Source organism: Crinia signifera, chromosome 3, assembly GCF_055691185.1.
Source record: "Crinia signifera chromosome 3, ASM5569118v1, whole genome shotgun sequence".
Lineage (NCBI taxonomy): Eukaryota > Metazoa > Chordata > Amphibia > Anura > Myobatrachidae > Crinia > Crinia signifera.
In genome coordinates, this window is record NC_139219.1 from 147,056,152 (window position 1) to 147,072,573 (window position 16,422).

The window sequence follows — 16,422 nt, forward strand, 5'->3', positions numbered from 1 at the left end:
TGCACACACAGTCACACACTTACACACACACACACACATGGGCAGGGGAGGCTGGCTGTCACTTGTAGGGGGCATATGCAGTTCCGAGAGGGGTGGAGGCTTTCACAGGCAGGGGAGGAGACACATGCAGATGACAGGCAGGCTGTCACTTGCAGGGAAGGTCACAGACAGGCACAGGAGTGCAGGGAGGCAGGCTGTAACATGGGGGTTGGCACATACACATGCATGGGAAAGGAAGGAAGCAGGGCTCTCACATGTAGGTGGGCTGGGTATGAACTCTAGATACAGGGTCGCCCGTCCCTCCACCCAGTTACCTGCTCCTCCTGTGTGGCCATACTGCGGGCTCTACACTAAGTCGAGTCTGTGCCCGGAACATTCCCAGCGGCCATCAGACTCTCTTTCTCTCACTGTGTAGTGGGGAGGAGCTCTATGCCACCCTCCCTCCGGCGTCCCTGTGCAGCCTCAGCATAGCAATAGTACTACATGAAAGTTTCACTGCTCCTCCTGTGAAGGAAGGAGCCGCCAGGCGCACGCTGGTAGCAAAATCTCAGTGAGCGGCGCCCAGCAATTGGGTAGAGCAGCTGCAGCGTCCTCTTGTCTAGCGCACCAGGCAGCTTGCACTACACCGCCTCGTGCCATGTCAAATACATAAAAAGTGCAGGCAGTGTGGCAATTATAGCGGATGCAGGGGATTACCTGCTGGGGTCCTCGGGCCCCATAGCAGTTGCATCCCCTGCACCCTATAGTTACGCCACTGGCAAAAGTGAAAGGGTTCATTGAGACACTAGTCTAGTATAGACACTGTAATTGTTAAAGTGTTCCAAGAGAAAAATATATATATTTGATTGCAATTGCATTTGTTACTTTTTTTTTGCCAAGCTCAAAGCAGCTATTAACTGTTTTAGCACTTGTTAACTGTTTTCTCACTGACAGTATTAACAAAGGTAACGTGTAATAAACCATTTGGATACTGTTAAATAGGCCTGCAAAACCAAAATAGGGACATCATCAGCATGAAAGAGTTCCACTTGGATAAATGTATTTTGTTTGTCAAGGTTTATTTGTAATTTGTGAATTGTAATTTGTGCCAGAGAATTTGTAATTTCATTTGTTGTAATTTTATAAATTTATGTAAAATCTGCAAAGAACCTCTACTCTGTGAAAAGGACGAGCAGACACGAATTAAGGTTAGAGTGATACCCCCTAAATGCTACCAACAAAATTGAGAGATACTTACCTGACTGCCACTAGAATTCTATGATAAACGTACCTGTAGATTTATCCAGTGTGCTGGATATTAATCACCTGGGCGATCACAGCATGTGGGGCCATGCATCACTATCGCTGTGCCCCTACACGCATTTCTAAGCGATCTAGTGAAATTACTTAGAAAATGCCCTGGGATCGCTATGTGTGTAGGACCTATTACAAGATATGTACAGTGTTATAATTTCTAGTCAGGTAGCCACTGCTGTAGTGTGTTGTGTAAGGTTTGATGTAATGTACAATAAGCTGTGGATTACAGGTTGAGTATCCCTTATCCAGATTATTCAGAACACCAAAATGTACTTTTTGTTTCTGCTAAAAACCTACTGGGGACATGATATGTAACTGACACTACTGGTGACATCTGTAACTAGCACTACTGGGGACATGATATCTAACTGACACCAGTGGCGGATTCAGGGGGGGGGGCACCCGGGAACGTGCCCCCCCTGTCACTTAATTTTATAGCTGAAGACCAGGGCTTTCCAATGAGCCCAGCCCCGTGTCTCTAGCCCCTCGGGAACCGTAGATATCGCCTGGCAAAGCTGTAATGTTTTTTCCCCAGAGGATAATATGGGACACGTCAATTCCAACCCCCACCTGGTTCTGATGGCTTCCAGTTCCTCCCCTGGCATCACAGAAGCTTGTGGTTGATCTCATTCAATTCCAAATCGCTGGGACTTCAATATGATACCAGGCTGCTCCATGTCGGTCAATCGGTTCCAGAGATATTGCGTGTAAACCGATTTTTTTTTATTTTTTAAATGTAATTTCATGGCTGTTCATGTTTTTTGAGGGCAGATTACTATGGAACCAAACATTCCAGTTTCACTGAACCAAAATCATTCAAAGCCCACTCAAAAGTTCTTCAATATGATACTTGTCTCATGTAAATGGGTCAGTTGGTTCCGAAGATATAGCCGGTTAAATGAGATAACTAGTTAAAGGGGGGGAGGGGTGGTTTTCTCTCCCCCTCACACCAGAAAATGCAGGGACTAGGTTGGTGTAAAAGGGACAAACCTGGGAATGCATTTTCAGGTGTGAAGGGGGTATTATTTCAAATAGCCGGGACCTGCAGTGCTCTGAATACAGCCAGGCTCTGCCACTGTCAGTGGCTATCACTTCTGCCTGGCGGCGGCTGTCCCCCATTTACCGCGACCATGTATTCCCCCTTGGCAATGAGCATGTAATCCCACATGGCAACGAGCATGGAACCTCTGGCAATGAGCATGTAACCCTTAGCAATGAGCATGTAGATAAGCAGCACTTATGTAGCATAATTTTTAAAAGGCATTATGGTGTTTGGCATAATACATAATGGACATAATGGCGTGTAACTTAACGTGTAATGGATATTATGGTGTAAATGTTTAATGCGCGCCTTTGATGGACAATGTCCCTGTTTATTATTTATTTATTTATTAACAGTTTCTTATATAGCGCAGCATATTCCGTTGCACTTTACAATAGCAGACAGTGATACAACAAAACAAGGTATTTACAGACAGTCAAAATGTAGGAGGGCCCTGCTCGCAAGCTTACAATCTATAGGGAAATAGGCATCGATACATAAGGATAGATACTGTATTCTTTATTGCATCGATTCCACCAGAACGCAAGGTTCTATGACTGGTCCTGGAATTTGATAAGCTTGCCTGAAGAGATGAGTTTTTAGGGAACGCTTATAGGTTTGAAGACTGGAGGAGAGTCTTATTGTGCTTGGGAGGGCATTCCACAGAGTGGGTGCAGCCCGAAGAAAGTCCTGCAGTCGTGAATGGGAGCGAGTAATGAGTGTGGATGAGAGACGCAGATATTGGGAGGAGCGTAGAGGTCGTGTTGGATGATATTTTGAGATAAGAGAAGATATGTATGTTGGTGTAGTTTGGTTTATGGCTTTGTGTGTAAGTAAAATAATTTTGTATTGAATACGGTAGAATACAGGTAACCAATGAAGTGACTGACAGAGTAGCATTGCAGACGATGAACGTCTGGCTAGGAAGATTAGCCTTGCAGCTGCATTCATAATGGACTGTAGTGGTGAGAGTCTGTATTGGGGAAGGCCAATAAGGAGACTATTGCAATAATCAATGCGTGAGATGATGAGAGCATGGATTAGAGTTTTTGCAGTGTCTTGTGTAAGGTAAGGGCGAATTTTAAATATGTTTTTTAGGTGCATGTGGCATGATTTTAAGACAGATTGAATGTGGGGTACAAAGGTAAGTTCTGAGTCAAGGATAACACCTAGGCAGCGAGCTTGAGAGGTAGGAGTGATTGTCATCTTCTCAACAGCGATAGAGATATCAGGTTGGTAACTACTATTTATTGGCGGAAATATAATTAATTCTGTTTTTGAGATATTAAGTTTGAGGTTATGAAGCGTATTGTGAATTTTGGCTTAAGCTGTGTGGCATTATGTGAATTCTAGCTCAATCCATGTGGCATTATGTGAATTTTGGCTCAATCCATGTGGCATTATGTGAATTTTATCTCAATCGGTGTGGCATTATGTGAATTTTGTCTCAATCCGTGTGGCATTATGTGAATTTTGGCTCAATCCGTGTGGCATTATGTAAATTTTGGCTCAATCCGTATGGCATTTTCTGAATTTGGCTCAATCCATGTGGCATTATGTGAATTGTGACACAATCCATGTGGCATTATGTGAATTGTGACACAATCCATGTGGCATTATGTGAATTTTGGCTCAATCCATTTGGCATTATGTGAATTTTGGCTCAATCTGTGTGATTATTATGTGATTTTTTTTACACAATCCATGTGGCATTATGTGAATTTTGACACAATCCATGTGGCATTATGTGAATTTTGACACAATCCATGTGGCATTATTTGAATTTTGGTTCAATCCATGTGGCATTATGCGAATTTTGTCTTATTCCATTTGACATCATGTGCAAGTATAATGGGGTCTAGTATTTTGTTGCATAATGTGTAGAAGTTGTATATGGTGTTGTACACTACACTCAAGGACACGCCCCCTGTTGAGTGGCCACACCCCCTTTTCTGGAGCGTGCCTTCGGCGAGCGCACAACTACAGCCTTCACTTTTGTCGCCATGGTGGGCCTGCATACTTTAAATGCCAAGGCCTATTTTTAATCCCATTACCACCCTCTCTCTGCCGCTCTTAGCATGTACACTGGCACCACTAACACCGCCCCCACCTAAACCCTCTTTTATCATGGTGCCCCCCCTGTCATTTTATCCTGGATCCGCCCCTGACTGACACTACTGGGGACATCTTTAACTGGCACTACTGGGGATATGATGTGTAACTGGCACTACTGGGGATATGATGTGTAACTGGCACTACTGGGGACATGATGTGTAACTGGCACTACTGGAGACATGATGTATAACTGGCACCACTGGAGACATGATATGTAACTGGCACTACTGGAGACATGATGTATAACTGGCACCACTGGAGACATGATATGTAACTGGCACTACTGGGGACATGATGTGTAACTGGCACCACTGGAGACATGATGTGTAACTGGCACCACTGGAGACATGATATGTAACTGGCACTACTGGGGACATGATGTGTAACTGGCACCACTGGAGACATGATGTGTAACTGGCACCACTGGAGACATGATGTGTAACTGGCACTAAAGATGTGCAAGAAAATGATTTGCTTGGCATTAAAATTCTATCTCTGAGATTGTACACTAACTTTGCTTCATGTTTTTAAACTTTGTTTAATGCCTAAATAAAATATTTGTTTTTCATATGTTTAATGTGGTTATAAAACATAAATGAAAGACACCTCATTGAAATATAAACATTTTCCAAAATACGGAATATTTTATCCAAAATGCTTCTGGTCCTGAGCATTTTGAATAAGGGATACTGAACCTGTATCTACTGATGCATAAATACCTCTACTGTACTGTATGTCACTAGAAGGCCAAATAAAAAAATTCTGCCTATAAAATTTTACTGAAATGTCCACTTACCTTCTGTATCTTGTAACGGTGCTACTTGTCCGTAAGGTGTGTATAGTAATAATAATAATAAACACGAAAAACAGTAATTTCTGCACACTGAGAAATTTTGTGTCTTTCCTCTCCAAAATCTTCCTATCAAAAGACCTTGTTTGTGACATCACAGTAATCCAGCATTGTGTTGTGATGTGTTCTTGCTGTAGTAACATCAGTTTTGATTGGCAGTGACTATTATACTGCCTTCTGACTGAAAAGATCATGTTTTATTATTAATAATATATGTAGGACTTTAGTGATTGAATTATTATCTGGGCCATGTTTGGTAAGCAGACTACTACAATGTAAACATTTTGTAGTGAGAAATGAACAACAGCTTTTTTATATCATCCCACTCATTTCTTGTTAAAAATGACAGACTGGGGGGAATTCAGTGAGCCACCGCAATTTACCGCTGACTAATTAATCCCTTGGGGCTGAAGTGAGACCATCAGCAGAAATGTCCCCCCCCCCCCCCCCAACAACTAGGGGGTTAATGGGTTCTGCGACCCAGTTAATGCATGATTACACAGGTTCTGTGCGTTAATACCCAGTTGACACATTAGGTTTACTGGTTTTATAAAGGTGTTTGGGTGAAAAAGGCTGAAAAATTGAAAAGCCTCAGGAGAAAAAGTCGAGACTACCACCCTTTATTCACCCCCCACCCAATAACGGGGCTAATATAATTTGTCCGTATATTTCTAGTCCCTCATTGGGAACAAAACTTTGTAACCATTAACCAAAAATGCTTTTTTGCCAGCACTTGTTATCATCTATCTGTCTGTGTGTCAACAAAACATTGCGATCTGTTGGCAGCAAGTGAAACTACATCTCTCTCACTCTCTCTCTCTCTCTCTCTCTCTCTCTCTCTCTCTCTCTCTCTCTCTCTCTCTCTCTCTCTCTCTCTCTCTCTCTCTCTCTCTCTCTCTCTCTCTCACTATAAAACACTTGAAACTCAGACAATCAACCGTTTCATGTTGTGGACTATTTGCTATGAGCGGTTTTTCTAAATAAATCTTTAAATTTTTGCAAGAGATTATTTTTCTTATTATTGTTCCTTTGTTCCTTGTCCGTACCATACACAAGAAGCATTGAAAATATTTTAAAAAATAAAACAATATCATGCAACGAAGGGTTAATAGCTTTTGAAGCATTTGGCATACTAGTTCTAGGAATATACTCCTAGATCTCCACTAAAATACACCCACCCAGCTTCTTGATCTGTGTAGTTGCCCCTACATAGAGACATCTCAGAGTAGGCACAGATTTCCAGCCTACATGTAAAAGTAAAATGACAGCCCGCAGTGTTATTTGTTTTGTTTATAAAGTTTTCTTATGGGGATTTCAATTAAGCACAAGAAGAAAAAAAACACACAAAAAAATCTTGCAGCGCAGGGTTCTGCTACTTATACCCCATTCACACCACAAAACAAATTACCGGGTTAAAGCTATTCAACCTGGAAATTTGCCGGGAAACCAGGTTTTTTTTGGTGGTGTGAAAGGGTCAACACGGGTCTTAAATCCCGGCACTCCGACCCTGCTCTTGACCAGGGTTGGAATGCCGGGATTTAAGACCCGTGTTGACCCTTTCACACCACAAAAAACCCGGGTTCTGCGGCAAATAACCGGGTTGAAAAGCTTTAACCCGGTAATTTGCGGGTGGTGTGAATGGGGTCCGGCTGCACCCAGCAAAATTAACCGGCACTTAAAAATGCCGGGTAATTGCTGGGTGACTGGTGTGAAAGGGGTATTAATTGGAGGAGAGGAGATGAGATGAGAAATCCCTGTGTCTTTTTTCACGCACCTCTGTAGCAGGCCTGATGTTTCCTAAAATAGACTTGCTCCGGTACCCTTGCGGTACTCTTTCTGAGGACTAATTAAGCAAGCGTTGAGTATAAAAGTATTTTCAGAGAAAAGCTCCTGCCCAAATCAGATTCTATAGGTGCGTACACACGTACATATTTATCTGTGCAATCTATTTGGTGGGAACAAAAACCTTGAAATGTACAGTATGGGAGCAAAAGCCAATCAAGATTGTTCCCAAATGCTTGAAAGCAGACAGTGATCAGTCAGACAAATTGCTTAAATCATTCTGATATAACAAATTTGTCAAAGCGTTTTTTTTTTTTCTGTTTTTCTGCATTTGGGTGGAAATTTTTGATTGTCATATGCTCCCATACGTTTCCAGGTTTTTGTTCCCACCAGATAGATTGAACAGATAAATCTGTACGTTTGTACGCACCTTATCTGTTTTTTTAGAAGCCGCTAAATAAATAAGGAGTAGAATCTGGTTTCTATGGGCAACGTTACATCTTCAGTAGAACTCCCATCTTAGTAAATTGGGATACAGTCATTGGGTGATATAGATTAGGTTGACCACTAACGGTCGACAGGCACTAGGTCGATGCCTATTTTAGGTTGACATGCATTAGGTCGACATGGTCACAAGTTCAATAGAAGCATTAGGTTGACGAGTTTTTCAACTTTTTTTTTCAAACGCAGCGTGGTTTTTCATTCCTCAGTATGCAAGTAGTCATAGAGTGAGAATGTAATAGTGTGCCCGAAGCATGGTGAGCGAACATGGTGCATTGATACGGTGTCCTTGTCGACTTACGATAACAACAACACCACCAGTAATGAAACACGTGGAGCTTATGTATGTCGACTTTTGCCATGTGGACTTAATGCTTGTCAGCCTTTTGACCTAGAATAGATATCGACCTAAATTGTGTCGGACTAATGACCCACCCATTAAATTTGCCCCTTAAGGTGCCCACACACTAGAAAGATCTGCGATGATAACATGTGCGCATAAATTAGCCTTCAAATATTTTGCCTGTCCTGGACAAAAGATTTCAGGCAAGCGCACGTCTTTACCAAAGATTTTTCTTAAGATCCCGTGTGCGTTCCTATGGATCTTTTGTTAAATCTTCTAATCTTTCATGCAGCACGTAAGATCAGAAGATTTAGCAAAAGATCGACGGGAGTGCGCATCCGACCGAAATCGGACGATTTTCTACCAATTATCGGTAAACATTGGATGATATATCGGCCGATTTATCGCCAATCGGCCCAAAAATCGTTCTAGTGTGTGGGCACTTTTAGACTTTGTAGGACTGCATATCAATTCTTTACAATGGTATATTAAGAGCCGCATGTAGAAAATGCCTATTTTGAGACTTAGATGAGCTGTGCTGTGTGGGTGTAGCCTGTACCTTTTAGAGCCTACATAAGAAGCAGAACATTTCATTATTTTGTGTGAAAAATAAAAGTATATAATTGTAATACTTTTATGGCTGACTGTGTATTGTCAGCCACTGTGCTAATCATCATCCTGTCATGATACTGGTCATTTTTATCTGGAGGGCTGAGGCTTGTAGTCCTATTTGCCCCATGTTTATCTGGTTGGGATTATTTAAAATGTAACAAATAATCAAATCTTCTAAGGAAATGTATTTTAATTTGAATAGTGATCTAAATTCAGAATTTATTGGGGATATTGTTATCTGGAATAGGAGGCCAAAATGATTCACCTAGTATGTATTTTTAGCTGCTGGAATGATTTTTTGATCTTCAATCTAAAAATGAGGCTACCCTTAAATTGAGGCATCCATCTTTCTAAAATCCACCACCATGAAAGCCAATTCCTGGACAGCTTCATGGAAATATATCAAGCCGCCTTAAGGGTGGGTACAAACCTCGCCGTCATCGGCACAATATGTGTCAGGCCAAATCTAAACGACATATCGTGCATATTGGGCAGAGTGATATCTGATGGCAGGGCGCTGCCATCAGATATAATTTATGATACAGCATGGCACTGTACATTGTTGACCCTTGTATTAAACAAGTGTGTATGCACAGCATTATGCAGGGTCCTGTCGCACATTGGATCAGCCGGGAACATTTCTTAAGTGTTATGTGCTGACGCTTATATGCCTAGCATTATATGCCATCGTCACATAGAGAGCAGTTAAAGATAATGATTAGATGATCGGTACTTGTGTATTATAGCAGCACCCTAATTTACTACATACGCAAGCGTAGTGAAATCGCATCGCATTGCATGCCATTATGGTATGTCATGCGATGCAATTTTGATGCCTATAATGGCATTTAATGTACTATAGCATTAAATGACATATAATGTAATTTATTAATCCCCCCCAGTATTGACGTGAGCCCGAAGCGTGGCGAGCGGTGGCGGTACGCGTCCGACCGACCTTTTCATACCCCCACTATCCACATCGGCGTGGAGTCTGAAGCGTGGCGAGCGGACGTGTACTATGTTACATGTATTACGCGTCCCCTTGCGGGGGTCGCCACGCTTCAGGCTCGGTGGCTCGCTGTGCTCGCCACACTATATAAAATCAACTCCACGCCGACGTGGATAGTGGTGGTATGAAATAGTCGGATGCGTACTGCTGCCCCTCGCGCGGCTCGCTGCGCTCGCCATGCTTCGGGATGACGTGGATAGTGGGGTTGGCCCAAAATTAAATGACATTATATGTAATTTTACCATTAAATGCCATTATTCTAGGTTCCATCAGAACCGATATCTCATCGCATCGCATGCCATATAATAATGGCATGCGATGCGATTTTTTTATCGCATCCTTTCTTTTTTTTTTTTTTTTTTTTAAACATTTTTATTAAGTTTTTTACATAGGAAAACAGTAAACAGTAAATGTGGTGTTATGAATGACAAATAAAGAAACGATACACCATCCAATTCTTGTTTTGTCCGTCTGTCTCCGTCTAAGCGGAGTGGTTAAAAGACAACTGCAGTTTCTTATATCTAAAGGAGCTAACATATCGCCCCTTATGTTCCTTATCATGGTGGAAAAGGTTGTACAGGATATAACTTATCATTGTCATCGGCAATTATATTGCTTCCACCATTGGCGTTTATACCAGTGTCAGTCTATCAGACGGATCATCATATGACATTATAGAACATTGGGGGATATCTGGGTGATAAACAGACTCCACATCACTCAAACAATAAGATTATAAAGAAAAAGGGAGGGGGGGGGGGGGAATGAGGAAGGGGAAGGTTGGGGGGACACAACACAAACATTTTGTCGGGGATAGCTTTACAAATAAAAAAAGGCCTCATAGTAAATATCTTAAATACCGCATCCTATCTTTTTAATGGATTCACTGACACAGAGCAGTGAATACATTACATAGGAAAATCGCATGTCATACAATATGGCATGCGATCCGATTTCACTACCCTGAATAGCCCTCTACACAAATGGAGTAGTGGGCGCCGTGATAATACACAAGTACCAAATGATGAAATCATCCCACCAATAACCCACCTTGCTGCAAACAACTACTATGGCTTGGCCACTTGCACAGTCATGTTATGACAAATCTTTACCTCTGATATCATAGCCACAGCACAACACTCCCGTGGCCACACACTAGTGTGATTATTTTCCCTCCTCATCTGATTCGAAGTCATTGATCTGTGACATCAGATGAAGTCATGTCTCCTGTGTGAAATTTCATGTGTTTTAGCACATATCTGATGCGCAGTCTGTGAGCATCCTAGCCAGAGAACGTAAGGGCTACACTATAGATTTATCGGATCCAGCAGCCTTGGCTTCCCTGGAAATCAAGGTCCTACCTGACCTTTTCTGGTTCCCAATGGAATAAAGCCTCCTCTCCCCCCCCCCCCCCCCGCCCCCACCATGGCACATACAGAAGCCTCCTCCACATGGCATATACCCTGAGCTGAGGGCTAATTTAATCAAATACAGATTTGGGCGCCCCTCACTGTGGCTGTTGTGGATCGGGGGGGGAGGGGGGGGGGGAGGAGGAGGAAGAGTATCAGTTGGCACTCTTGCCATATAGCAGAAAAATCATAGTCTGAAAATCGTGGTAGTATGCGCCGAAGTTGCTGCCAAAATTTAGGGCATGGCTTTGTGGGGAAGGGGCTTGGCCACATAATCGTAACAAAGTACCAATTCACATTGCACCACAAACTTGCACACTGCGTCAGCTACAGCCAGTTGGATACACTGCGACAGGATTACGCACACCATAATGCCTATTACGCATTATGCCACAAACAGATATGCCCATTACGTATTACACCACACCGATAAGTCCATTACATATTAGGCTACATACCGATATGCCCATTACGTATTAGGACACACACCGTTATGCCCAGTACATATTATGCCACACACAGAAATGTCCCAGTATTCCTACTTGCTGGGATGTGTAGTGACACAGGGTTCCTGTGCCTGAGCTACACCAGAGCAAACCCAGGGGACTGGGCTAGAACTAGTAATCCACCCCTTTCTCTCCCCCAAAAATGCCAGTCTAGTCTTTTACCATCAACTGTGCTGGTGGGTGTACTCCAGGGTCCAGAGGTAGTGCAGCAGCCTGCCCAGCTGTTTGTTCGCATCCCTGCGGTCCCGGCTGCTGTTGCCTGGGATGGGCAGGGGACTGGCTGATGTCTCCTCGGCTGGTCTTCCCCAGTATTCATGATGCAGGTGCTGCCGTGGCAGTGGAGGCCAGACGCCTGTGGAATGAGGTGTGGGACCTGCAAGGAGGCCGGCATCCTGGGGATGGGGCTTGGAGCTGTGGGGACTAAAGCAGGCTGACTGCAAGCGAGCATATCTCATTCCTGGGTTCTGCAGTGGCAGTGGAGGCCAGGCATGCGGAGGTGAGAGTTGGAGGAATGCTGGCTGGCTGCGGCCAGGCAGGAAGCACAGCTCGTCCCCGGGTGTGGCCGTGACAGCAAAGGCTGGCAGCTGCAGGGAGGCTGACTGGCTGCAGGTGGTGAGCACAGCTCGTCCCCAGGTGCTGCTATGGTAGCGGAGGCTGGCCACCTGGGGGATAGGGACCGGGAGCTGCAGGGAAGCCTTTTGGCTTCGGGGAGAGAAGCATTGCTGTATTGCAGCCGCATTATCTCCTCTTCAGCTCCCAGACCCCCTTCCACCCCAGTAGCTAAGTCCTGCGCTGCCGTGTTCCTGACATCATCCTGCCGCCACTGTGCTTCTGCAGTTACAGACCTGCCCAGGGGCCCTTGTCCATCCTGACGCTCACTGCCTGCCAACCAATTTGCAATCTGCCTGGACCGCGTCCTAGGGGACCCACCTGTCTTTAAAAAAGTAAGTCCCTGGCTAGAGCGCATATTTGCAAACCCTGGTGTGTTGGACTTTTTTCTTTTTATTTTCCACTCTGAAATAATCCTGGGAGGAGTTGCAGGTGGGCGGTTATAGGGGTGCTGCCAAACTATTCATGTCATAAGGTTCTGTCCTTAGTGGGAATCTTCCTGCAACTGTTCCAGCCACAGGCTAGATCCTTGTGATGCTCACTGTTATAGGTGAATCCCGAAAACTGCTGATTCCTGCCTCAGGTTTGTTCACCCCCCCTCAGTGGCATAATATAGGTCCTTCATAAACACAGCTACAGGCCCATGTGGACTTTATTTTGGCACTGCATTAAACAATGTATTTTGCCTTTTGTGCTTCCTGTATGAACGTTTTACAGTAGTTATGATGTGCATGATTACAAAATTGCATTAAAAATATTAAGGTTTTCAGTATGAACATTACATTTAATGTACCTTTTTGAGACCAATTGTTTATTTATGTTAATAAAGTGTAAAAAAAAAAGTATTTTATCTAATGTTGTTGTGTGTTTGTTTTTTAACTACTAGACTTTCTACTACTTTCTATGTGTTTGTCTAAGATTTAGGATGAGAACTTAATATAATAATAATAGCTAATGCCTATTTTTCTTCTTCTTTCAGTCCAGAGAGTCACGTTCCTGTCCAGCTGGCATATCATTTAAGTGATATTTTCTTAGATCTTTTGAATTTTGCAGCAGAATTCCTGGTTGTAGGAGGGAGGCTTGTCTATTGGTTACCTGTTTACAGGCCAGAGTACGTATACATTTATAAAGTTAATCCTATATTCTTAGATCATGTGTCCAATGACTTAGGGTATTTTTTAGGTATAGTAATGTATAGTTTGTTACTGTAATATTTTTAAGGTCACTGATGCTTGTATATAATGTAAATGCACAATGATTTACATATAAATAATTGTTGCATCAATATCAGCAGGTCAGCATCTTGCATATTTTCTAAGTAAGTCATGTATTTGTCAGTGCAGGTTTCGTATGGGATAGCTCCTATTATGATGACGGGGGTTAGAATACAGACACAGTTACACTTGTGACCACACATGGGGGGGGGGGGGGGATTTAGTAGTGTTTCAGGATACGGCTATTCCCAGGTATGAATTGATTCGACCGGCATCGGCCGTATTTCAGGAAAAATACGAATACATATTTTCAGATGGTGTAGCCGACTCATATTCATATTTGGCGGCCATATTTACGGCCATCAAAAACATATGAAGCGGCAGCCTGCATGGATCAGTCAGATCCATGCAGGCTGCCCTGTGTAATAAAAATAAATACATTTTTAAAAACCGTTGTGGGGTCGCCCCCCACAGCTATAACCAGCCCCGGGCTCAAAGAGCCGGTCCTGGTATTAGAAATTGAGGGGCCAGAAATGTTTGGGTTCCCCCTTAGCACCAGCACCAGGCTGAAGGGCCAGTACTGGCTTCCAAAATGCAGGGGACAAAATGAATGGTCTGCCCCCATCCCCCGCAATAAAGTCCCCGGTGCCTTTGGGCAATGTGCATCAGGCTGATATTGTATACTAATTATAATAAATACTATAGTGTTTTGCTGTAGAACTACAAGTCCCAGCAAGCATGTCCCACATGAAGAATTTATGGCCATATATGGTGCGAATGGCTACGAATATGGCCATTTGTATCTTAATAAATTTCTCCCATTGCATTTAAGCAGGATGCAATCGAACAGGAACTTTTGGCAGAATAAACCTTCTTGTCTTCACTCATTGCATTTTAATAGGATGCCGTATTTGGCAGGAAAAATTAGTGGGGGTTCCCTGTATTTGAGGAACCAACCAGCCCTGGTTCCCAAAATATGGCAGGACAAATTGAATGGGAGCCCCGCGTATTTTAGGGACCAGCACCAGTCCCCACTAGCAAGGGGTGTAATACCATAGCCAGAGGACACACTTGGGTCCCATGGCCAAAGCCTTACCCACCTTTACTAGTCAGTCTAAGCCAGGAGTTCTTGGGAAATTGGGGAGAATGCTGGTACTTGTTAGAACTACAGGAACCAGCATGTGGGGCTCTTAAAGGACTCCCTGGCACCTATAGCCCCCTGGTACAAGAAATATTAAAATAAAAACACCTGTTTGGAGGTGGCAGCTTTAAAGCTCTTTTGCATGGCCGCTGCCTCCCCAGGGGTTCCTCCAGGTGTCTTCATCTGTGTTCTTCACCCGGGGGCATTGGCCATTTAAGCTCTTTTGCATGGACTTCAGCCTCATCAGGAGCTCTTCTCAGCTCCTTCTCCACTGTCAGACTACCTGGGGCTTCACGCTGGCCAATATAGCCAGCTCAAGGGGGCATGTAGATAATGCTGCGAGCCATGATTGGCTGTCCGTGGCCATGAAAGAAAAAGCTGCCACTCTTTATGCTGCAAGGGGACTGAACCATTGCCACCGATGATGATGGGGTACCCGGACCACAAACGCCAATGATGGGTGGCCCAAACCGCTGCTGCTACTGTCGCTGGGGGGCCCGGAACACAGTAAAATGGATCTGAAGATGACATTGTTTATTGGGCACAATATTAGAAAGTTCCACTTTCGGGAGCTTGGTGCATACTGGCAATCTATTGCATTATGTAAAATCTTAAGATAATCACTGTGTTGATTTTTAAGGTTGTCTAATATACTTGCAGACTCAAGTCACATAACCCATTTTTAAATGTTCTATGGTAGGACTGTTCTTTTTGGAAGAGCTGACTATTTCCAATCACATTTAGTCATGCCTATGCATAAATACATTTTGTTGTGCATGGGAAAAGTGGCAGGATATAGGGTATGAATCATGCAATGCATGATATTGTACATTCAGCCCAAAGTGAGAGGTGACCAGATTGACTACTTGACTTCTTATTCTATTTTTTAAGAAAGGAACACACATTTGGCTGTTTAGTACATCTATTATTCTCCTCCATCACTGAAATGTTTTTGAAAATTAGGTTTCAGAGATCAGCCTCATTAGTGGAAATTGTCTCTTAATGTTTAACTCATAAAGGTGGGTGGTGAAATGCTAATAAACGTGTATCATAGGATAGGTTTGAGGTTAAAATTTGATTATAGTGATCCCAATTAACATCAGAAAGACAGGACAAGGGAAGCAATATAATATGCACATTCATAATTGCATTGGTTCTCAAAACATTTTTTAATCACAGCTTCCTAGAGCAGGGCTGGGCAACACCGGCCCTCCAGATGTTGATGAACTACACATCCCAGCATGCCTTGCATCAGTTTCAGCATGGCCACATAGCAAAACTAATGCAAAGCATCCTGGGATGTGTAGTTCACTAACATCTGGAGGGCCAGTGTTGCCCAGCCCTTCCCTAGAGTATCATAATTTTCTAGAAAAATATATTGAATTAAGTAAATTATGTTTTTAGGTCATCCTTATGTTTAATTATTTACTTTTGATTGTTCGCATATAGGCCCTTATTCAGATCTGATTGCAGTACAGAGTTGTTTGGAAAATGGCCAAAACCATGTGTACTGTATGTGGGTCAGATATATCATGTGCAGAGAGTTACATTTGGGTGGGGTGTTTTGAAACTGAAATCTAAATTGCAGTGTAAAAATAATGCAGCCAGTATTTGCCATGTACAGAAACAAAATGATTTGCACAAATCTAACACTCTCTGCACATGTTACATCTGCCCCACCTGCAGTGCACATGGTTTTGACCATTTTCCAAACAAATTTGTACTGCGATCAGATCTGAATAAAGGCCCTTGTGTGATTGGCAGCCACCAGCACTATTAAATTAACCCTAATTAATTTCAACTAGTTCTGGACCACCCAACCCAAGGCACCCCTGCAAGTGTGCCAGGTTTGGGAACCACTGTGCTAGGTGCTTAGGCAATATGGAAATGTATTTCCTTCTCTTACTTAGGGCAGTATTCAATGAGGCCAATTTACCATGTTTCATGGCGAATTTGTCCTATTTTCACTTTGGAAGGTGATTTTTTTGTGTCA

The 16,422-nt window shown here is 43.1% G+C and overlaps 1 protein-coding gene across 3 annotated transcripts in view; it reads left to right on the top strand.

The window, feature by feature from the left end:
* Window positions 1–16,422, top strand: part of TRMT11 (tRNA methyltransferase 11) — a 96,218-nt gene that overhangs the window by 61,129 nt on the left and 18,667 nt on the right. For all 3 annotated transcript variants that reach the window (XM_083176693.1, XM_083176691.1, XM_083176692.1), the window contains one exon: window positions 13,054–13,185. In XM_083176693.1, the coding sequence (XP_083032819.1) occupies window positions 13,054–13,185 (132 nt within the window). The remainder of the gene's footprint in view (window positions 1–13,053; window positions 13,186–16,422) is intronic.